Here is a 25,989-nt window from a genome sequence, read left to right as displayed (position 1 = left end):
TGGTGCAACTTGTGTTTGAGAAACAGTTATAGTTATTTTGTTTTTTTAATTTCAACTATAGATTCATGAGTTAACATGTATTGGTGCAAAATAAATTATTTATTGATGATTTATAAATTATGTAATGGCTAATTTGTAAATATTTTTTTGGGAATAAGGTTAATAAAAAAATAATAGTTATTGATCCTATAACAGCTATTGGCTCTTTTCCCCATATATAAGAAACTCATTTGACATAGTCACTTGTGCAACTGACTACCACTTGAGGAGAATATTATCCGCAATCCAATCAAAGTTTGACCAAGCAATCGTATGAAAGATTTCTTACTTTATACATATCGGCCAAACTAATCCAATGGGTACTCATTTCACACACTGTAAACTACCTTCAATGGCAGCCGCCAGATGGTTGGCACGTACCTTACCAACTACTAGCAATACTTTTGCATTATAAAACACACAAGTAGCGCACGTTTTCTATCAAAATTGTTATAAAACACACCAAAGTAGACCAAACCTGCTATCAAAAATATTATAAAAGATCCATTGTCGCTCCCCTGAAATAGAAAAGTATATTTGCCAGTTCTCACAGCTGCCCAGTTCCTTCGTTTTAATAATGTGAGAATTTTCCCTGTGCAATAAGGGAAGGACACTGAACGATTGATACAGAATCTTGGATGGAGAGTAAGGTGAGAAGGAAGTTTAAGTGTTGTAAGAGTAGGTATGCCTCTTTGTAATACAGTAAAGATAGTCCAGTATGTTATGAATCATCTGTCGACCTAAAAACAGATTGTCCAATATAACAGATTATAAAAGAATCTATTTTTATTTTTCAATTTGGATAAAAATGCTACTTGTTTTGCTCTTTCTAATGATTTTCCCTTCAGTCATATGTGAGTTTCAATGGTAGACATGCAATAATGCTTCGACTTACACAGAGTGGAGTACATACTCCCAAAACTTGAATACAGTTATCGATGATCTTTCTCGTAATGCAGTTCAAGGGTTTAACACATCTTCCAGTGGCCAATCTCCCGACACAGTCTATGGTCTGCTCCAGTGTTTTGGTAATGCTTCAGTGGCGAAATGCTCAGATTGTTCAAGACAAGCAAACGATGTTGCTCTAAGAAATTGCGGCAACGACATAGGTGTAAAGGTGTGGATGGATGAGTGTTTCTTGCGCTATGATAACTCCAATTTCAGTTCAACATTAGATACCACCTTTCAGCTGCTGGAGAACTCGAATGATGTCTCAAGCAATGTGCAGGGTTTCATATCCACGACCTCTAGCCTTCTGCTCAATTTGTCTCAAGAAGCGTATATATCTAGATTTGCTGTTGGATCGGCCAACTACTCTACTTCCCATAAGGTGTACGGCCTAGTTCAGTGCTGGAGAGATTTATCCATCGAGGATTGTAAAACCTGTTTGTTGCAAGCAAGGAAAGAATTGGAGCAGTGCTGTTCACCAAAACAAGGAGCTCGGGCTATGTCAGGAAGCTGCACGGTGAGATATGAGAGTAACCCATTTTTGTTGGACGTCGTGGAGTCATCACCATCACCCTCACCTTCACCCTTACCTTCCAGTGAGGCTTCATCACCACATCCCACAACATCCACATCACTAGCCCACGCTCCTTCTGAGACAACATACGAGCCGAAATCAAGTGGTAAATCTGCCCACTTAATTTTATGTTTTCTTCAGTTGTTCTTTTGAACATGTTTGTTATAGTTTCCTTGGCTAGATTTCATCAAATAACAATAAAGATTTGCCATGCAGAGAAATCTTCAAAAACACTGCGCCTAATCTTGGGGCTTGTGGGAGGAATGCTTCTGGTGTTACTAATTTGTTTAATTGCTATGAGAAAAAGACTCGAATCCCCCATTTTCAGGGGGGCAGTACGTCTACCTACTCATGATGGTGGTCTTCCTTCCGATTTTAATTTCTGGTTCTTTTTCTCGTTTTTGTTTGGTTTATGCGTAACATTCGACCCTCTAGGCTTACCCATGTCTCTGACTCTACAGAGAGGTGTGGATTTCCGCGTGAATTAGGGTTATTTCAACAGGAGCAACATTTTATCTTCAGCTTGGAAGAACTGGCAGAAGCTACTGAAAATTTTCATGAAAATCAAAAGCTGGGAGAAGGTGGTTTTGGTACCGTATACAAGGTGAACCTCTATTCTGTATCTTTGCCCTGAAGAAATAGTCAGCGTGTTTCCATGGATTAAGAAATCTGTTTAACAAGACAGAGAGCTCCAATTTTGTCTTCATCTGACAGGGGAGAACTAAGGACGGAAAGGAAATAGCAGTGAAAAAACTGTCTGCGAAGTCCGCACAAGCTAATGAACAATTTATGAACGAAGTGAAGCTTGTGGCCAATGTTCAGCACCGAAACCTTGTGAAACTGTTGGGATGTTGTGCTGAGGGAGACGAAAGGCTGATTGTTTATGAGTATTTGCCCAACAAGAGCCTCGACACCTTCCTTTTCGGTAACTTACACTTGGTTTCATGGTCATTCCCTTTCTCATCAAGCTCTTTACTATTCTAATGTTGTTTGAAAGAGATGATAGGAAGTTTTCAATTGCGGATTGCAGATCCAGACAATTGTAGACTGTTAGATTGGCAAAAACGTTATAACATTATCAATGGAATTGCTCGTGGTCTTCTCTACCTTCATGAAGATTCGCAGATGAGAATCATTCACAGAGATATTAAAGCAAACAATATTTTGCTCGATGACAAGCTTAATCCAAAGATAGCTGACTTTGGCCTTGCTAAACTTTTTTCTGATGATGAGACACATATCCAAACAAGTGTTGCAGGCACATAGTAAGGATCACAAGATGCTTGATGTAGTATATCTGATTTAAATGAATGATGGCTAAGTTTTTGTAGATACAAGTTCTATAAGAGATATTGTTTATCTAAGTTTTGATTTGTATAAGTGATTCATATAAAATCATGTCAGATTCATTAAATGTGATTTCAGATAAACCATGTTCATCTGAACAAATCATGCCCTTGATAACAGCGGCAGCAATTACATGGCTCCAAGATATGCAATGCAAGGGCAGCTCCAGAGCATCGAAACAAGAATTGCAGGCACATAGTAAGGGTCACGACATGTTCAGTGCAGTATTTCTTACTTAAGTGGATGATGGTTAAGCTTTTAAACGAGTTGATGTTGATGTCGTGAACAATGCAGTGGTTACATGGCTCCAGAATATGCAATGCGAGGGCGGCTCTCTGTTAAAGCCGATGTTTATAGTTTTGGAGTCCTACTGCTTGAGATTGTCAGCGGAAAGAAAAATACAGATATCCATGTATCCCAAGGGATGGAAACCTTAATAGAATGGGTGAGGACTTGAATTTGCTATCATTCATTGTTTGCTTTGGTGATATTTTTACCCTAAGTTCAGGAAATTGATAATGTGTTTTGTAGACATGGAGACTATACAGAGGAGGAAATACACTGGAGATGGTGGATCCAACAATATCAGAAGAATGCCCCCAGGAGCAAGCTTTGAGATGCATTCATGTCGGGCTTGTATGCGTTCAAGCTGATGCAAAACTCCGTCCACCCATGTCTGATATTACTGTGATGATCTCAAACAGTTCAATAACGTTGCCCATTCCAGCAAAGCCCGCTTTCCTAACAAGGAGCGAAACTTCTACATCTGGTATTCTTTCAGTAAATGAAACTTCCATCACGGAAACAAATCCTAGGTGAACTTGGAAATTTAACTTCAACAAACAAACCCAAAAAAAAATGTTTGCCCTAAAGGCAATCCTTTTATGAAATTGCTTATACCACACATACTTTGCTTATATTTCTAGACTTAAAAGTGTTAAAGATTCAGAGTTGTCTGACATTTTCTAGGCTTAATATATTGCTTAATGTATGTGGTCACATTAAGAATACACTTCTAACTTAAAAGTGTTAAACATTCAAAGTTGACTAACATTCTTTAGAGTTAATATACATTAGTGTGTGGAATTTAAGGCCGCCCCTTTATGACTAGTAGGGAGATTCCTTATTGTATCAATAATTTAGAATATCTTAGAACAATAAAGACAACTGGAAAAGCTCGAGTTGTTCCACAAAATTGAATTAATAGATTTTTTTATTTTTGTTGTTTTGTCATTTATTGAGATTTTCTGGTTTGTCATATTTTGTTCACTAATTTGAGGTATTTTTATTTACATTTATATTGTATTTTAGTTATATTATATGAAACCTTGTCTCATCCTTTCATATGATCAATTATATTATATGAGATTTTGTCTCATCTTTACATATGATCAAGAACTTTACAAGCATCTACCAAACTTTTATGCTTAATATACAGTTGAATAAACTTATATTATGAAAGGATGTGATAATTTTTTAAAATGAATGATATATACTTACTAAACAAATATATTTACTTATATAAATACAATTATATATATTATAGCATATGATACTTTCTATATAGTGTAAACCAAAAAGACTAAGTCAATGCAAATTTGTTTTACTTCTTACATCTAATGCGACCAATGAATTAAGGTTTGTTTTGATTAAAAAACATAAGGCTATGTTAAATCTCATGCATATCTAATAGTTTCTATTTATTCAACCCTACATTTATTGTAGTTCTCTATTAGATTTGATAGATATGTGGTGGTATCTCATTTTCTATACCTTTTTCCAATGAAATGAGGACATGTAGTAAATTCACATATAACATGTATAAAAAAATATTATGTCAATATTGTATGCAATTAATACATTTCAAAATGGTGGAAACAATCTTTCTATTTGGTTTAAGTTATTTTAATACTACGAAGTGTCACTAAAAAGCTTGACATTTAAAAAAAAATAGTCAAATTAAAATTAAAACAAACAAACATAAAGCAATGCATGTTAAACTTAAAAACAATAATATGATTTTAGACACTAAAAATTGTCTAGTTACTAATATCGCTAATTATTCTTCTATATTAATTAAATAACCTTTAATTTAATTAATCTAATTATATTCCTCTAGATCAATATTCCTCTTTTCCATCACAAACTAATTATTCAATTTCCTCTTTAATCATTTAATCAATTAATCAATTAACTCATTTCACTTTGATTAATTAAATATTTTTTATTATTTAATTAATCTCAATTATTTACTTTAATTAAATGATATTTATTTTTTAATCAAATTCAATTTCCATATTCCCACAATTAAATAATTTCTATCTAACTATGAATTTAATTCCTCATAATTGAATAATATCTTAAAATTATTTAATTATCTAACTATGTCTTTTCAATTTCAAATTTATCTTCAAATTGAGCGATTTCACAATAATGGTTCCCACTTTCACATGCGAAAGAAAAATGCAAGGGTGAGATTTTTGTTTTGAAGGGTGTTGTTCGTACAAACTAGGGGGGTTTGAACGAACCACCCTTGGGGGTTTGGGCGAACCCCCACTTCACTCGTATAGGTGACCTCATGGGGGTTCGCTCAAACCCCTTTTTTAAAAATATTTTTTGGGGTTCGCTTGAACCCCCCTTCGAGCAAACCCTATTTAACCATTTTTTTAACTAACAGTATATACGCATGAAAATGATAGTTGGGTAGTCATTTTCAACTTCGAGATTGGGCTTCACAAGCAGTTAGAGTGAACCCCCCCTTCCATTTTTGGCCAATAGTGCTCCTCAACATCCGACACCACCCGCTATTCAAGCTGCATTATACCAGGTGCACCAAATTTTCTTTTTTATTGTTTAAAATTGTTCAATTATGTTTTTTTTTTTTTTGTATTTTAAACTTTTTTTGTTAGATTTATTTAAAAAAATTAACAAGTAAAAATGTTTTTTTTTTTGTTTTGTATTTTCAAATAAATAATTGTATATTTAATTCAGATTGAACACTTTAGAAAAACCTTATAATTTTTTTAGAAAAACTTGGATAACATTAAAATTTTTTTAGAAAACCTTACAAAACCTTTCAAATTGTTTAGAAAACTTTAGAATTTTTTTTGTATTACATTACAAAACCATAGAAAAATATTTAAAAACCTTAAATTATTTTCATTAAAACCTCTCTCTCTCCTTTCAATTCTTTTTAGTATATCTTTCTATTTTTGTCCCTTTCTCTCTCTTAGTTGTAGTATTTAATGTTTAGTATTTAATATTTTAATTTGGTGTCTCTCTCCCCCTTAAGTATTTTTAGTATTTAGATTTTAAGTAACTTAGTATTTAAATTATAAATGTTTAGTATTTGTTTAGTAATTATTGAATTTAGTGAACTTCAATTTATTATTTTTAAATAAATAATGTTTAGTATTTTTAATGTTTTAATTTGATGTTTAGTACATATTATTTAAATTTAATGTTTAGTATTAAATTTAAAATGTTTAGTATTTGTTTAGTAATTATTGAATTTAGTGAACTTAAATTTTGTGTTTTTAAATAAATAATTTTTAGTATTTTTAATGTTTTAATTTGATGTTTAGTACATATTATTTAAATTTAATGTTAAGTAAATTTTCATGATTTTCACATATGTGTGTTCATGTAAACTTACATAAATTCTAACTTTATAACACCTAGATAGATGGAGGATTAGGCTCTAGATGCACAACCTACACATCGGGATGCAGTTCTTGATATTGATGCCATTTTTTGTCATAGTGATAAGGAAATATAGAATCTGAGAGCCATTTTAGATGATCCTCACACTGATGGTGTGTACAAGAGTACATGCCAAACCATTTTGATGATTTTATAGAGCCTTAGAGAGAGTTTAGGCAACCATACATCATATGCTCCCCATGTTGTGGATGCCATATTTAAGCAGTTGAGATTTGAGATCTTGGGTGATGTTTCCTTGGAGGATGTCCAAAGGGTAGTCCCTCAGGAAATTAGTAAAAAAGAACTATTTCCTCAATATCAGGTGACACAATGCATAGACGATAGAGAGGTTGAGAAAATATACCCTCGTTTCTTAGCTTCTCATGGTCATTATCCTAATAACAACCAGATACCATTATAATTTTCTTACCAAGTGTACATTGAGGTCCGCTTGGTTATGAAGGTCAACTACCTTGACCTTCCATGCTATTTTGGACAAGGGCGAGGCAGAGTCTTCGATTGAGATCTATATCGTAGTGCTGACATACAGACACTTGCTAATTATGGGTAGCTTGGACAACGGTTTGTCCTGACCCAGAAATAGCAGCATTAGGTATGGGTAGTTTGGACAACTATTCGTCCTGACCCAGAAATTAGAAAATGGTTGTTTTTGTAAGATCCTATTGTTAGGATAAAAAAAAATTGTTATTTAATAGTGGCTCTTTTTAGGTGACACCTCATAGCCAAAATTAGTTATTGGCTATTGAGTTGTTTTAATCTCAGCCGTTGGTTTTCCAATAGAGTAGTATAAAAAGGGGTGATGGGTCATTTGGAAAGCATGAAGTTTGAGAATTATTTGCAGAGTTAGCAAATAGTCTTGCGGTGTTAGCAAGGGGCGCAGTGATAGCATTGGGGATAGTAGTGTAGGAATATTAGCGAGAGAAATTGGGAGATTGTCGGAGTTCTGCCAGTGAGAGGCAAGGAATTTTGTATCTCTTAATTTGTTGAAGTTAATATATTTCTCATCTGTAGTACTGGTTTTCCCTTCGGGGTTTTTCCAGGGACAATTGTCTAGAAATATCGTGTCATTGTGTTACATATTTCTTTCCGCCTATTTTTTATTTGTGAAGTTGTAGTTGTGTTATTTTCCAATATTTGTTGATCAAATAATCTATTAAAGATAGGAGGTTAATAATCAGTAACTGCAATAGAATTTTCACATGGTATCAGAGCTAAGTTAAGGGTAGAAGAGATTTACCCTAGACGAAGGAAAATGAGGGTTTATAAAACCTAGTTTAACCTCTTTAGAATTTTTATTTGCTTTAACCTTTGAGATGGCCTCAGTTGGTTTAAGAGATTAGGACAGATTGGATGGAGCCTCTAATTTTGGTGTCTGGAAAGCCAAAATTTCTTTATTGCTAGAAGAGAATGGTATCAAGGAATATGTTACCACTGTTGTGACTGTACCTATAGATGCAACATAGCTTGCACCATACAAGAAGGATGATTCCAAGGTGAGGAGGCTAATCCTTGATGGTGTCAAGGACCATATAGTTCCACATATTGCAGAGTTAGATACTACAAAGAAGATGTGGGATGCCATTCTGAATCTGTACTAGAATGCTACCACTAATCGGAAGCTAATTCTCAGAGAAAAGCTGAGGAATACCCGAATGAATAAGGGAGAAGACATGAGGAGTTACCTCACCAGACTCAGACTTGTCAAAGATGAGTTAGCGACTGTTGGAGATAAACCAAGTGATGATGAGCTAGTACAGATAGCCCTAAATGGGTTTTCTAAGCAATGGGATGTCTTTGTTCAAGTTGTGAATGGACGAGACACCTTACCAAGTTGGGATCGACTTTGGAGTGACTTCACTTAGGAGGAGCTTAGACTAAGCCTTGTCAATGGAGCCAACAGTAAGAGTCAGAAAAGTGAGGCAGAATAGGAGAATGTTGCCCTAGCGGGCAAAGGAAAAGCAAAGAAGGGGTCTAGCAAAGGATCAAATCCACAAGGTGAGAAGAAGAAGAAGGATCTATCTAAGATCAAATGCTTTGGATTTCACGAGTTTGGCCACTATGTCAGTGATTGCCCACAAAGGAAGAAAGATAAGAAGGGCAAGAACCAAGTGGCAGCTTCAGCAAGTGTAGAGGAGCTCTCTAGTAGATTGGAGGATGAGTTTGCACTCATAGCTTGTATGATTAGCTCAACCTCACATAGTGTCTGGTATATAGACAGTGGGGCATCATTTCATATGACAGGAGTTAGAGAGTACTTCTCCAACTACAAGGAGGAGAACACCAGAATCTAGATCTCTATGGGGAACTTGTCCAAACTCAACCCAGTTGGGAAAGGGACTATTCAGTTTCAGAGGGAGAATGGCAAGATGATTTCCATTCATGATGTATTACATATTCCAGGATTAGGTATGAATCTGATTTCCGTATCTGTCCTTCAGGATAAAGGTTACAATGTACTCTTTAGAGGGGCTCATGTGTTGATCAAGCATAAGGATTGGAAATCACCCATAGCAATTGGAGTTAGGAGTGGTCGACTTTATAGGTTGCAGTTTGATACTCCTAAGGCTCTATTGAGCAACAGTAATCCTAGAGATCTTGGAAAGCTATGGCATAGGAGAATGGGCCATATACATCATGGAGCTATGTTGCATGACCAGGATATGCCTCGTTATCTATGGGCAGAGGCATGTAGTACAACAATATACATACAAAATAGAGTTCCACATAAGGTACTGGAGAAGTTGACACCTTAGGAAGCATTCACTGGGAAGAAGCCAGATGTCAGTCACTTCAAGATCTTTGGGAGTTTGGCTTATTGCCACATTCCTAAGGATACACGTACCAAGTTAGATCAGACTATAGAAAAGGGGTACTTTTTGGAGTATAGTGAAACCTCAAAGGCATATTGAATATTTATTCCAGGGACCAAGAGGATTATAGTCAGGTGTGATGTCAAGTTCATGGAGGACAAGGCATTTAGAAGGTCCAGAGATTTGCCAGCAGATGATCAGAGTGAGCAACCGACAGAAGCTCCAAGGATAGCTCAATCAAGTCAAGGGCAACAAAGCTCAAGTACAATTACTAGTACAAGCATAGGCTCAGGTAGTGAGAGTTCGCAGAGTATGGAGCAACTGGTGTAGCAAGAGATGCATCAAGAAGACATGGAAGTTGATATTTCATCCTCTACAGTTGGCAGTAGGAATCATGAGGTTCAGCTGACACAAAAGAATACTCATGAGTTAGTGGGTACTCCTAGGAGGAGTAGTAGACAACGAAAACAACCAACCAGGTATGATGACTATGTAGCATTAGTTAGTTAGTTGGTAGATAGTGAACCTTCTAGCTATCAGGAGGCTGCACAACATCAGGTGTGGCAAGATGCAATGGTTGAGGAGTATACCTCAATAATGCAAAATGATGTGTGGGAAGTAGTTCCTAGACCAACAGATAGGGCTATAGTTGGATCATGTTGGATCTATAAGATAAGGCATGGTGTAGATGGTAGCATCAAGAAATACAAGGCAAGGTTCGTGGCAAAAGGGTTCTCTCAGAAGGAGGGAATAGACTATGAGGAGATATTTGCTCTAGTGGCCAGGTATACTTCTATAGGAGCTGTAATATCAGTTTCAGCACAGATGGGATGGGAGATCCATCAAATGGATGTCAAGACAACGTTCCTAAATGGCGAGTTGAAAGAGGAGGTATACATAGAACAACCAGAGGGCTTTGTAGCACACAGTAAAGAGACCCACATGTTTAGATTAAAGAAAGATTTGTACGGACTCAAGCAGGCTCCCAGAGCGTGGTATGAGCGCATTGATAGTTACTTGCAGGAAATGGGCTTTGTGAAGAGTGAGGCGGATGCTAACCTCTACTACTTGGTGGTTGGGGGTGAGATTCTCATTCTTGTCCTGTCTGTGGATGACTTGTTTCTAACTGGTTCACTAGGGCTCATAGAGGAGTGCAAGAGGGACCTTGCAGCGGAGTTCGAGATGAAAGATTTGGGACTTATGCACTACTTTCTAGGCATGGAGGTATGGCAGACAGATGGAGATATTTTCCTTGGGCAAGGGAAATATTGCATCGAAATCTTGAAGAGATTCAAGATGGAAGATTGCAAAGCCATGTCTACACCTATGATCATGAATTGGAGGAAGGTAGACACATCCAGAGAGAAGGATGTAGATCCCACCTTATACAGGCAGTTGATTGGTTCTCTCATGTATTTGGTCAATACCAGGCCAGATATAAAATTTGTAGTTAACTCTCTTAGTCAATTCATGGTTGAACCAAAGGGAGTGCATTGGACAGCGGCAAAGCATGTGCTACGTTATTTGTGAGGTACAATCGAGTATGGGATTAGATATGCTCGAGGTGAAGGAATTAGGTTGATGGGCTATACTGATGCAGACTGGGCAGGCAGTACAACAGACAAGAGAAGCACTTTAGGGTGTTGTTTTAGTTTGGGATCAGGAGTTATCTCTTGGTTCAGCAGGAAGCAGAAGTCTGTGGCTCTGAGTTCAGCAGAGTTAGAATACATAGCAGCTAGCATGGTGACATGTGAAGCTATATGGCTTCGGAAGTTGCTAGTAGCCTTGTTTGGTCAGAAGGTTAAGAGTACGGTGATACACTGCGACAATCGGAGTTGCATCAAGTTGAATGAGAATCCAGTGTTTCATGATAGATTGAAACATATAGACATCAGGTATCACTTCATTAGGGATTGTGTACAGAGGAGGATTATTCAGCTACAATACATACCTACAGAGGAGTAGGTAGCAGACATTCTGACAAAGGCATTGGGGAAGGCAAAATTCATCTTCTTCAGAGATAAGTTGGGTGTCGTGCAGAACAACTTCCTCGCTAAGAGGGAGTGTTAATTATGGGTAGCTTGGACAACTATTTCTCCTGACCCAGAAATAGTAGCATTAGGTATGGGTAGTTTGGACAGCTGTTTGTCCTAACCCAGAAATTAGAAAATGGTTGTTTTTGTAAGATCCTATTGTTAGGATAAAAACAAAAGTTATTTAATAGTGGCTCTTTTTAGGTGACACCTCATAGCCAAAATTAGTTATTGGTTATTGAGTTGTCTTAATCTCAGCCATTGGTTTTCCAATATAGTAGTATAAAAAGGGGTCATGGGTCATTTGGAAAGCATGAAGTTTGAGAATTATTTGCAGAGTTAGCAAATAGTCTTGCGGTGTTAGCAAGGGGCACAATGATAGCATTGGGGATAGCAGTGTAGGAATATCAGTAGGAGAAATTGGGAGATTGTCAGAGTTCTGCCAGTGAGAGGCAAGGAATTTTGTATATCTTAATTTGTTGAAGTTAATATATTTCTCATCTGCAGTACTGGTTTTCCCTTCGGGGTTTTTCCAGGGACAATTGTCTAGAAATATCATGTCATTGTGTTACATATTTCTTTCCGCCTATTTTTTATTTGTGAAGTTGTAGTTGTTTTATTTTCCAATATTTGTTGATCAAATAATCTATTAAAGATAGGAGGTTAATAATCAGTAATTGCAATAGAATTTTCACAGCGCCAACACAGGCGGTTTATTGGTCACAAATTTCCTGTGATATCCCCATCCCAATATAGCATATCGTACCATCAATTTTTCTTGCTCACTAAATTTAATCATTAATTTTATTTTCAAATGGATACAAGTGAGATGTCGCATACTTTTTGTGTTATTAAATCCTCAATCCACTCTTATTTTGGCATGATGCCTCTCTTGAGCTTGCCAAAACTTTGAGAGAAGAATTTTTCAATTCCCATGGTGTCTACATCTCATCTTTGAATGGGATCTTTTTAGGATTATCATCCAAATAATTATAGAGTCAAATTGCTAGTGCATAACTGGGAACATCCCATCTTTGGTCCATTTGTTTGTGCCTAGCTTCAAGCTGTCTTCATCCTGGATTGTCCCAGTGTTGAAGAGTTTGTTATAGATAATATTTGTAAGGGGACTCTCTTCCCATAGTCTCAAAGGATCATTTTCCCCTTGCAAGTGCTTTTGGTCTTTCTCTCAAACTACTTAGATATGTTATAATCTGTCCCCCTCTTAATTCATCTTGCAACCCATTTTGTCAAAGATGAGTTCTTGGAAAATGATGTTATGGTAGAAGAAATTAAGAGCTATGATATGTGAATGCATGCAAATGTAATAAACATAATATGCATAAAATTTATCCTATTCAAACAAACACATGAAAACCTGAAAATGATAAGTAGCTTGATATATTGATGATTGGTTGGAGATGTGGTTCTCATTGATCCAACAACATGACGATGTGATAAGGATAATTGAGTGATGAAATGGACATTATAAGGATAGCATATGAAGAGATGATGGAAATGAGAGAACAAGTTGCAATTTATAGATTTTTCATGAGGAAAATCAACGGCCAAGATTCAAAGATAATTGATGGTTGAGATTGAGTGGATTGTGGTCCCAAGTTTGGAGGCCTAGCCTTGTGACAAGTGTCACAAGGAGAAGTGAGGTGCAAGGGTAAGTGTGCTCACACATGTGTGAGCACACATTTAAAAGAACATGAAAGGGACATGTGGCATGTGGCATGTGTAAAAGGTAAGTTGACTTGTGAGTCACATGTCTGAAAAGTAGAAGCTTGTGAAAGTGACATGTCTATGACATGTGTAAGAGGTAGGGTGGCTATGATGTGACCTTTCATTCTCACACCTGTGTGAGCAAGAGTAGGGTAGGGATACTTGTCACATGATGACAAGTTTAGATATTGATCTATGTAGATGGATTCAATGGATATGATTGAGGTGAGGTGGTATTAAATAATAGGGAAAATGGTAATGAGGTTTAAATAGCTTAAATCAAGTAATTAAGTAGGTATAATTAATTGATTTAATAGGAGGATTTGTAGGACAAGGTTAGACATAATTAAATAAATGTAAATTTATTTAATTAATGGTGAAGGTTAAATTTAATTAAATAAATTTAAATTTGTTCAATTAAAGGTGGTGGGTTAAGAAAAATGATTAATTAAATAAATAATAAATATTTATTTAATTGACTAAAATGGAATAAGGTGGAGTGTGTACAAATTTAGATGTCTACAATCTATTCAAGGGTAATGGTTTTATTGGGGAAATTTTTCAATAAAATGCCTTAAGCATAAAATTACCTTTGTTTGCATTTATGATTCTTTCAAACAACCTATTGAGCTTCACAATGATAGAATTATGTGATGTGCTCTAGATCATCACTTGCAGGTGATTGGAGAGTGCATGCCTTCTAGAGTGAAATAATTTTATTATGCAATCTCCTTCTTTCTAACATATGTGTGACATCATATTGTGAACCATCCTCTAACTAATTTTTGCCTCGATCAACGTCCCTAATTAGAGATATGGCCTACCTATTGCAAGCTCTTTTTGAATATCATCTTTTGTATGCTATTTTTGTTACCCTTGAATCTTTGTAAGACAATTCTGAAGTGGGGTTCATGGATTTTTTTGGTCATTGATTTATTTCGATATATCTCTATTTTTGTGTCCATGGGCTCCTCAAAATTCAAAGAAGTATGTTTTCCTTTCTTGCCACATGGCTCTTTATTCGCCCTCAAGGCTTTTGTATATTGCTACATATTCTATGCTCTTATAGTTTGATACTCATGTAATTTTTCTCTATATCTAATATAATTAGAAGCTACATGCCTTTTGCCAAAAAAATAAAATAACTAACTTAAACATGAGTCCCAATGTAAAATGGAATTATTAAAAACAATAGCAACAACACAAGAACATGCAATGATTCATGCATGTAGAATTATGAAACATAACTCCATTATTCCATAGGCTCCTGCAATTTCTTCAAGCATTCATTTTACAAGACAAAGTTGGCATAAATACATTACAATCATGTTCTAATAGATAAGCCTTCTATTGCATGAGCAACCTAGGATGATCTGCTTTGGTTGAGGGTTGACTAGAAATCCTTAAGATACATGGTAGTTTCTTAAGACAAGCATTTATCTACATTAGCATCACTTACACATATTGACAATATATCAACCATAGAAATTCAAATACATAGTCACATAATCACATGTCATATAAACATCATTAACCAAGTAAAAGTATGGGTCGAGATATTTTTTTATTTTTTTAATAAAAGGTGATAGAGTCATTGAAATATATTAAAATATTGAAGAAGTATACATAGTCTTGATTTCCCATTTTACAAAATTAGCTTAGCCAATATCTTCAAAAAACCACAAACCCAATAACAGAAATATCCCCAACCATGACACAAACAAAAAACAAATATCAAAGTTGTAATTATCTTAAACCAAGTGATAAAATATACAGAGAAAGTATATGCAAGAAAAAGCTAGACATGGGCCTAAGTTGTTATCTTTATCAACCAGTAGATAACACCTTGTCACTCTCACTGGGTTTGAAAGACCAGTGCCACTTGATGAGAATAATGGATTTGATAATCAAAATTAGTGCTACCATCAATCACCAACAACTTTGAGTTAACAAAGAGAGCAATAAAACTTGATTCCAACGAGATTGAATATTTCAAGGGCGGGGTTGAGTTATAAGATACAAGAGGGAATGGTTCACACTGGCTCAAGAGCAGATGGAGAGTTGTGAATTTTTTTAAGGCATCATCAAATATCTACATAGACACCTATAGCTTGAGTCATCCATATTCCCACAGTGTGAAGAAATGTTTCATTGACCAAACAATAATGAAATACTCTTGATAGTTCTGCATTAGTAGGGGACAAAGCCACCTCATCATATAATAAAAAACCACCAATTGGGAATTGTCCCTCCTCCAAATTATAAAGGACCAAGTATTATTTGATCTCTGACAAGGTAAATAAGAATGATTGAATGTAAAAGCTAGCTTAAGTAAATAATATTTGTGGGTCCAGAAGCAAATCCATGGCAATGGTTAGAAACTTCAAAGCCACTTTGAGTACAATGTCATGGGGATGCTAAACAACCAGCTTTGATCAACAACTACTTGAATGGATATCTCAATGTGTGCACATGACATGATGAAGACTTTTGCTAGCTTCTCCCTATCATACTTTGAATCAACTCTTTGCTCCCAAAATATATGTGGAAGATCAATTTGCAGTGCCATCTACAAACAAGCTTTTCCACCACATACTTGACAAAAAAATAGTGGATGTAAATATGGAAAAGGATAGATGGAATCTATGTGTGGAATCATATAGGAAGGTATCATTACTTACCAATGATTTAAATGTGAAGAACAATAGATACAAACCATTATAAATTTGTATTAAGGGTAAATAATGTAGGTACATAACTAAAATAAGAGGAAGTGCTATCAGAAATTTTTTGTAGTCCACTATGATGAGATCAAATGGTTAGAATAAAAAAATTTAGACATCAAGATTGATATGCAGGATACATGAAGATAATATCAATTTATAGACTTTTAATCTAGGGAGTGAGATGAAGTTTCACATGCATGCTAGCCCAAAATTATATGTAGAGAAAAGAAACTTAATTAAAGGTGAAACAATGAGTCCGTTTGTCATCCCAAGGCCCCTTTGATGGAATTACAATACATCAAATAATCCAAATTTTATTATAATGTGCATGGTAAAGAAACACCCTTGACAACACACTAAAATACAACTTCATCGAAATTCCTAAATTGTCAAAAATAACAAGAACAACATGTGGTCATACTTATGGAGTCACAAATTCAGCTAGAAGAGCAAAGAGTGAGTAATGACCAACAAACAAATGACTACATCTTAGTAGGAACATGAGGATATATCTTGTTCCTGCCGACCCTTCTAACATTTATTTGCTGAAAACTCTTCTTCTAAAAATAACCTAACATTAATTTTCTCTGTAATATCTTTGTTTTCCAACTCATCTGCACACATGTTCGCTTCCCTATAACAATGTGATAAGTTAAAATAGTTAACTTTTGTTAAGAGAAAATTAATCTGATCTAAGTGATAGTTCAAATTCCAAGTTGTAATTTTTTTTTGAGAAATTACATTTAGTAAAATCATCAAATTCCCTTGAATTAACAAAGAGTTGAAGTTGAATTGAATTGCAAGTGAAATTCCAAAACAAAGGGTAGAGAACTTTGCCACATTGTTGGTGTCAGATGTAATTAACTTGCAAGCTGCCACGATAAATTTCCCATAATTCATGAAGACAACCCCATAATTCCTTCAAATAATTAAAATAATGTTGCAATCAACATCTACCAATCCCAACCATAAATTTAGCTAGAAAATCTTTCAGCACTTTCCAATCTCAACCATAGAAAAAAAAAATGTCACAATCAATCTTAGATGCAAGAATTATCTTTCACTACTTTGACCAAGATAAAATCAATTGGGATCCTTCTAAATCAGGTAAGTACATAGTCAAACAAGGTTGTAAATCTATAGTTAGTTAGAAGTCAGAATCAATGAAACAAATAGCATACTTTTTTTGTTGGAATAGTATGATTCTTTCAAAGGTAGGAGTCCTCTCTTGTCTTGTTCTTAAACATAAAGTGTTGCCAAGTGAAAGGTTATCCAAGTTGGCCATTGTTGACCCTTTTAATTTTGTTCTTTGTGAATACCATCCTAAAGATATTGACCATCTATTTCTCAATTGTCCATATACTCAACAATTCTGGTCAACATTTAAACAGAAATTGAAGTGACAAACTCCTTACCAAAAACTATTTGGGACTTGCATTATAGTCAACCAATCCTAGATAAATCTTATCTCTTTGCAAGTTTGTGGATTGTATCACCTCCCACTAGTTTATGAATCATCTGGTGGGAGTATAATAAAATAATTTTTAGACATCATCTATCTAATGTATCTCAAACTATTCATAAGATTGATCAAGGTATCTTTGAAACTATCTATGCATATGTCGTCAAGAACAAAAAGATTGGCTCCTCCTTTACAAACTAGGATTGTTTAGTTTTGAAAGAATGGAAGCATATATCCCTTCCTTTTAATGAAAACCTATTTCATCAAACTAAACTAAAGTTGATGGAGACAGTATATAATGGAGTCCACCACATCAAGGTGTGTTTCAATTAAATTTTGATGGTGTTGCATGAGAGAATCCCGACACTTCAAGAGGCAGATGCCTTATTAGGGATCATTTGGAGAAAGTATTAGCACCGAGGCAATTAAATTTCCTCCAAGTACAAATAATGTGGCTAAAGCTTGAGAACTCTTTCATGGCCCAACATTAGCTAGAAGGCTCAATATTAAAATACAAATTGATGGAGATTCCCTCAATGCCATAAATGTCTATAGATAAAAAATTTCCCTAAATTGGAGGCTGCATTATATTTTATCATATATATGGCTATTATTGGATGACTTTGAATCCTTCAAACTACTCCATTATTACAGAGAAGGAAGCTTTCTTGTAGACTACTTGGCTAATATTGGGTGTGACCATTTGAAGATGTTCACATTATTTTCTCACCTTTCCATCATCCAACATCAACGAGAGGTTGACATCATTGCCAAAGAGACCCTTTTTATATTTAATGTCAATTCATTATCTTTTCTATAGGTTGCAATTTTTATGGTTACATTGCACTTCATTACATCATTGTTTGTAGCAGCAACATCTTTCTCAAGCTTTAAAGATGACATTGCACCTGGCTTCTTTTCTAATGCGACATATTGCACCATCAATTTTGCTTTCTCAATAAATTTTATCATTACTTTTATCTTCACATGGATATGAGGAAGATCTCACACACTTTCTAGGTTATTAAATCCCCAATTCCCTCTTATTTTGGCATAGTGCCTCCCTTGAGCCTATCAAAACTTCAAGAGAGCTCTTTTACAAGTACCATGGCATCTACATCTCATGTTTGCCCAGAATCTCTTCAATATTGTCATCTATGCAAATACAGATTCAAATTGCCAGTACATAATTGGGAACATCTCATCTTTGGTCCCTTCAATCGTACCCAACTTCATGGTATCTTCATTTTGGATTGCCTCAATGTTGAAGAATGTGCTATGGATATTATTGGTAAGGGAATTCTCTTCCCATAAGCTTAAAAGCCTCATTTTCCCCTCGCAAGTTCTTTAGGTACTTCTCTCAAACTATTTAGATATGTTACTATCTTTCCCCCTCCTAGTTCATCTTGTAACACGTTTTGTCAAAGATGAGTTCTTGGACAATGATATTCTAGAACAAGCAATTAAGATGATCTATTCAAGGGTAAGCTCGAGTTTATTGGGTGAATTTTCTAAGAAAATATCTCATGAATAAAATTTCCATTATCTCCATTTACGATGCTTTCAAACAATCTAGTGAGATTCACATGATAGAATTATATGAAGGGATTTAGATCATCACTTTTAGGTGATTGGAGAGTGTATTGCTTCTAGAGTGAAATAATTTTATTATGTAGTCTCCTTCCTTCTAACTCATGTGTGGCATCATGTTGTGAAAACTACTCAATTCAATTTTGTTGTTTGACTCCAGGAAAGGAAATTTCCTCTCCAAGGAAGGCTTGAAGACAACCAAGAAGGACTTAGTGAGAATTCAGTGGAGGTTATTCCCATGTAGGAATAATCTTGCTCATTGCTCCTTTTTTTTCCTCAATTATTATCCTTTCTTGGAGCTATGGCCTACCTTTTTTTGGTGTTTCCAAGTGATTGTCCCTGAACACCTATGAATTATTTATATTTTAATAAATAAGTTTTAAGGTCAGCGACCAATGAAAAAGATTTAATCAAAGATTGTTCAGTCCTTTGCACGTGTGGCTCTAAAAAGCCAAGGTGGATCTCCCTAAACAATGCCTTAATATCCACTGCATTTTATTTCAGATATTGTGCTAAATCAAAGGGTTCTAATAAAAGTGTATTAAGGAAAGCATCTATGACCATGAATTTGGATCTAATCTTGGTTCATTAGACATTTAAAAACTGATTGAGAAAATTACTAAAACTATACTTGTCCTATAAATAATAATTTAAAGGATTTATCATTTTGAAGTGTTTTTGAGTTTGATACGAACCTTTAAATTGATTGGTTCCTAAATCCTAGCGAGATGGAGTCAAGATACAAATCATAAACATACTCATATAATAGATTTAACTTAAATTATTTTAGATGTTTATATTTATCCATTACATAAATGTGTCACCATTCATCACTACAAAGTTCTATTGATAGATCCTCATTGTTCTCTCAAAATTACAATAATGTGAATAAAATTTAATTATTTTCTTAAAAGAAACCCATAAACACACCACACAAGTACAAGAAAAATGCAATGGTGAAAATACCCTTGATATATTGATCTATATGAAAATTGAAAAAACAATTAGGAGAGAACTCTATAATGTATTCACTTATATTAAAAAATGACTAAATCTATTACATAAGCACATAAATTTTCTGGAATTATTCTCTATAACTCTAGCTTAGACACTATTCTCTATCTACCCACCCAGATCAAATTTTCAAAACCCATACAAATGACATTGAATCCCTTTTATAGAAAACAAGGAAGCAAAACAAACTTTGGACTATTATACACATATCGATATTTCATTTGACAATTTTCCTAAAAATATAATATACCAAAGGCATATTTGTAGGCACACAAGACAAAACCTATTTGCATTTGTTGGAGGAAAACCACTTGGAAACATGAAGCTCTATATCTTTATTGATAACTTAGCTTTTTTTTAACTGTTTTTGCTAATATGAAAAATTTGAACTAAATTTGATTGGAGAAGATACAAAAACTAAATACACTGATAGGTGGTAAGTGCAATTTGAAAATTAAGGCACTAAAATTTAATGAAAAACTAAAATGCAAATCAAATACACTTAGCTCCATTTCATAACCATAAGGTAACCATGATCAACATGATTTGGCAAGGTCCTTTATAAAATAATTGAAGTGTAGATGGGTTTACATTTGTCTTTTCTTTTTGTTCTGCCATTTTGAAGTGCACCAGAAACTAATTGATAATAAGGACGAAAAGAAAACTAGAAAAAACAATTAAAAGAATGCATTATTCCTCTGATGAGGCTAGGTATTCTTGCTACCATTACCAAATGGTGAAGTCATTGGGCCATTTGAACATTTGAAGTTGTGGAACACATGCCAAATGATCTTTCCATTTATTTTCTAGCACCGTCCTAGCCTCATTGATGAATTTTACATACTCAATCTCTATTGCAATTATTCTGTCAAGTGTAAAATTAAAAATTTGAATGTTCACTTGATTTCCCTCATGTAACTGCAGCAACACCATTGGAAGATTATGATGAGATTCCTCCTTCCAATCTTCTAAGATCTTGATCAATGAATTCTAGTCCAATAATTCTAAAATTGACCAGTGTTAAAACGTATGGGAGAAGTCAATTTTACTCTTATTCTTTGCTCTCTTTCTAGAATAAACTAAAAAATCATCTATCACCATATTCACCATTTTTTTGGTGATTTTATACTAGGTGGATCATCAGGATTATGATATATAAACATGCATAATATCTTCATAGTGTGATGCTTGGGTTGCCATCTCTTATAAATAGGCTTTATAATTGGAGCACTTATCTTAAACAGATCTTGTGCTTGCAACAAGGTCTGGTAGCTATTATATACATCATTAATATTTTCAATAACATTTTTCAATCTTAACTTAGGACCTTTTCCAATGTTGTTATTATTTGGTCCTTTACCCTTGCCTTGGTTGCTACAACCATCTCTTCTAGTTTATCCATCTTTCTTGTCCACTTTTCGTTCATTGCATCCACTTGCACTTTTGTGAACATGTTAAAAGATGAATCTATAGCAGCAAGAGGCTGATATATGAAAAAAATTGTGCTTGGGGGAGGTAGGCCATTTCTTGAGGATGCACCCTACTTCAACCACACATTCTCCATATACAATTTATTGAGTTTATCATTCATTTCAACTTGTGTCTTCTCTAAATTCTACATTATTTCCTTCATACTCTCCACTATAGCTCAAGTAAACATTAATTACTGTCTGGAATGTTATTGTTGAGGCCTTTGGTATTGTTATCTCTTTCAAAGTCCTTATCATAGCATTGCATCTCATCTCTTGTACTACTTGTAGTAACTTTGGGATGTTATTACTACGAGCTTTAGCCTAGAATGCCAATGTCTCAATTTTGGGGTTGTACCCCAACCCACTCACACCTTGATCAATATCAAATTATGAAACCAACATTGGATCATCATGGTTTCTTACTTGATAAAGAAAAAATATTTGTTATGTCCCAATTGGGGATCAACAACATTTCACTTTGTTGCACCATTCTTATAGCTTCATATTGGCTGATGTCCGTATCATCAAAATTGACCTCCTTTAATGTGGAGGTAGCTATCTCATCATGCTTGGATTCATTTGCACCCATTTTATTTGTTTCAACCCTCTCTTGGTAATCCATCTTTATTTTAATATAGAAGCTTTCAAACTCAGGAGAGTTGATGAATTCATCATATTCCATAAATTGGATAGATGCTACCACTCTCTCATCATCAATTTGTTCTAGGGGAGTAGGCTTGTGGATTTCCACTCTATCATTAGGAACTTGAGTAGTGTTATCCTCTCTTAGATGTGATCTTAGTAGTTGGTCCACCTCTTCATCACCACCTAATTGACACATTATTTTTGCCACATCTCATGTTCCCCATTTCCTATAAAATCTTAGAGTATTGTTTTAAAGGGGGTTGATTATCAACTCTTTGTCTTATTTATGGCGGTTTCTATGACAAGTTAGGTGGTGGCATCTATACTAATTGAGCATTGAGCTCAACTATCTTGATTCCCTTCTCTTTTCGGGCTTGCAACTTTGTAGGCTTATGACACATCCTCTCTTCCCCCACTATGGACTTCCCATACAACTTTTCAAAACTATCAATCATGAGACTGGTTCTATTAATTGGATCTATCTCCTCTGTATAAAATCTAAGTTGGGATCCCATTCTCTTCTCTCTTTTTCTTTCTTCATAAGGATTAGCCATTTCTTTCTTCCTTGTAGAAATTCAATTAAATTAGAGTGATTCCTAATTACATATTCTTCATAATACACCTCATTCTCAATATCTCCTCTTCTCAGGTGTTCTTTCCTCAACTAGTTAATAAATCTCTCGAGAGAAAATACTCTTAAAACACTAGGTTTCAGATCATACCTGGACTTCAAATGATTGTGCACTTGTTCTAGTATGTATAAATCAATAGCAAAATCTGAAAATTGTGTAAAATGTGGTAGGAAGGTGTCCTTATTCTACCTCTCCATAGTCTCTTTCTCCATCCACATCATTTTTCACATGAATTCTAAAAATGCTAACTTGGGAGAAAAACTCTTGGCAATATATGTGGCGCCCAAGGGAAACCATACATTCTGATGATAGTATAGTCAAAATAGATGAACTAATCACCAAAGTGATGAAAATGACCTTTATTAGGCCTCCTATCCAATGTTATCAATAATGTTACTATTCTTGGTGGCAACCTCTTAGATTATAATCCAAAATAAACAATTAACTTAACCACAAAGAAATCATGAAATGTGACATAATAAACATTAGGGTACTTGTTGTCCCAAACATATGTCCAACATTGTACTAGTAGCCTTTTATTCTATTTATCCACTATTTGTAGCATTATCCTTTTATCCCAAGATGACTTGTTCTAATATAAAATCAAGTGGCACAATGGAAGTAATGTTTGAAATTGATTTCTTTGTCATTTTCCCTCACCATCATTAATTCGTCATGCAACTCCATAAAAATATTGGAAGCAAAATCAAACTCAATGTTGACGTCAAGGTGCTGAATTCGCATTGCCATGCATATCAACTCAATTGAAATTGTTTGTTCAGTGTTCCTCCCCATAAAATAACATAAGGCATAGTAGGTCCTAACAAAATACCTCTCAAAATCATCGACCATTAAGGGTTCTTGTTCACTGAAAGGAATTTGCATTCTTTTGCTATTATATTGCTTCGTTATGTACATGAGGATTTAATCATTCCTAAAGATTTTTTGAGCCTCCTGTAGTCCTTCTTGAGTTTATTGAAATTGATTTGTACTATGGATTGCCTATTCAACATGAATGTATCAACATTTGACATTCTATCCGACGATACTAGTGGTGTGCCATCAATTCTTCTAATGACTTTAGCAACACGATGACATAATTTTTCAAAACCTTAATTAGGTCTACATCAATAAAAACATTTGAGAAAACCAATTTTCCCAAATCATAGGTCCATAGGTTTGAAATAGGGATATCCATTTCTTTATTGACATAAAACTATTTAAATAACTCCTACCCTAAAATTGGATTTTTGCATCTTGGTAAGCATGACAAGAATCCTTAAAAACCCTTTTGTTTCTCTTATCATCTGACTCTAGTAAAACATCTAAGACACATTGTTGAGTTGAGTTGAGTTGAGAAAGGAGAGAGCATCTAGTTAGCATCGAGTCTTGTTAATAGTTTCATTGTTCAATCAGATTTGATATTAGTCTATGTAATCTCTTTGATTTTCAATAAGAATATGGTTTTGATAATGAAGCTTGTCTATTGAAGATGGAATTCTCATAGCTAAGATTATAGCCACTCAAGCAAGGGCCACTTGAGGAACTGTGACTCCATAGTAGTTTAGATCTGCAACAATTTAGATTATTATTTATTATGCTTTAATGTTAGTAGCTAGTTGTTTAGGATAGATTTTGTTTCATCATTATTTATTTCCATTTGTTTTATAACAGTCATCCCACAACCAATATTGTGTCAAATAACCAGTTAGGCCACAACCACTACTGTGTACCTAGATTTATTTCCCGCATTATTATCTTTTCAATTCAATTTTGTTGCCCTAATTATTGAACATCCAAAATTTAAACTTTTGCATTGTTGATCTTTTTGTATTGGCCTAGATGTAAAAACAATTAAATCTCAAAAATTGCAAAGCATCAAGAGAAATTGTCACATGAGAATGTTCTTGGTACAATTTCGAGTGACGTGGCAAAGTTTCATGAAAACCCACTTTACCATGAGTGAGATTTTAATGCTTTAATTTTTGTCATCCTCTATTTAAAGAATGTCAAAATATTGTTCTCAAGTTTGCGTCATGAGAAAAGACTCCTAAGTTGTCATTTAATCCTCACAAATCTATGTTTAAAATTTCAAAGTCAATTCTTTGTCAATCAAAAGTTATGACGATTTGAAAATTTAAACTTTCACATTTGAAAGTTGAAAATCGTAACTTTAGCATTTTTTTTTTCTTAAAATCCTAACTTTCGCATTTAGCCAAAGCCTTAACGTTGCACGCCTTTTTGTGGGAAACTCTAAATTTCGCTTCTTGAGAAACCCAAACCTTAACTTTTTACGCGAAATCTCTTTCAACTCTAAATTTCGTGTTTTGATTTTCAAGAACCTTAACCTGCAAATTTCTTGTAACCGTTTTTCAAGAACAGTTGAAAAAGCTCTATGCCAATGAAAACTGTATTCTCTCGCAGTCTACAATTTGTATATGAATATACGCTGAGTATTTCCAATACCATCTAGTAGATGTGCATGTCAATGTGGAAGCTACATGACAAAACCTGCAACTTGTTTGACAGAATGCATGCCTTGATCGCAGTACCTACACAAAATGGATTTGTTCAATCGACCTTACAAAGGTAGAACAAGGTTTATGAAATGCCTGATAAAAATACCAGGGTTGCAGACATGCACACAATAATGGAAGGTTTGGAATAGACTATGGACGTCCATCAAAGCAGGTTGGCAAAGACATTTTTGTCAGATATTATAATTGGAAATGCTGTGTAGACACGCTTCAAACTGTGGAACCATATACAAAGCATTTGAGTTGTTCGACAATATGCCTCGAAGAAATATGGACTCAGTTGGTGCCATGACTGTGGAATCACAACACATGAATTGTTCGATGAAATGCCTCAAATCGATGTCATCTCATGGGAAGCATTTACTGTAGGATAGGCACGCAAATGATTTGTGGAAAATGAAATAGAAACTTTCAAGCAAAAGCAATTGCACTTTGCTGGTGTAAAGCCAATTTTAAAAACATTTCTCACCATCTTCTAAGACTGTGCAGAGGTAGCTTTTTATCAAATTTTATATTTGCACCAGTTCCGTGTTAGACATGCATGGAAATGTGGACACGTAGACTAAGAATGAGAACTTCTTGATCAAATGCCTTAAGGAAAATATGGTACTATGAGGCGCGATGATCGGAGGGTATGCACAAAATGCAATTTGTTGAAACAGCTTTAGAAGCAAATACACTCGATAGGCATAAGGTTGATTTTCAAGCTTTA

At 34.7% G+C, this 25,989-nt stretch overlaps 1 protein-coding gene across 1 annotated transcript; it reads left to right on the top strand.

The window, feature by feature from the left end:
• The first annotated feature begins 677 nt into the window (after window positions 1–677).
• On the top strand, window positions 678–3,727 carry LOC131063557 (cysteine-rich receptor-like protein kinase 44). Its single transcript, XM_057997406.2, has 7 exons — window positions 678–689; window positions 911–1,667; window positions 2,023–2,165; window positions 2,276–2,486; window positions 2,592–2,826; window positions 3,203–3,353; window positions 3,440–3,727. Exons 1-7 carry the CDS (start codon window positions 678–680, stop codon window positions 3,725–3,727), a joined length of 1,797 nt encoding a protein of 598 aa, XP_057853389.2.
• Window positions 3,728–25,989: the final 22,262 nt, after the last annotated feature.

Source organism: Cryptomeria japonica, chromosome 4 (assembly GCF_030272615.1).
Source record: "Cryptomeria japonica chromosome 4, Sugi_1.0, whole genome shotgun sequence".
Taxonomy (NCBI): Eukaryota; Viridiplantae; Streptophyta; class Pinopsida; order Cupressales; family Cupressaceae; genus Cryptomeria; species Cryptomeria japonica.
The sequence above is the reverse complement of the archived record's forward strand: the minus strand, read 5'-3'. Positions and strand labels throughout refer to the sequence as shown.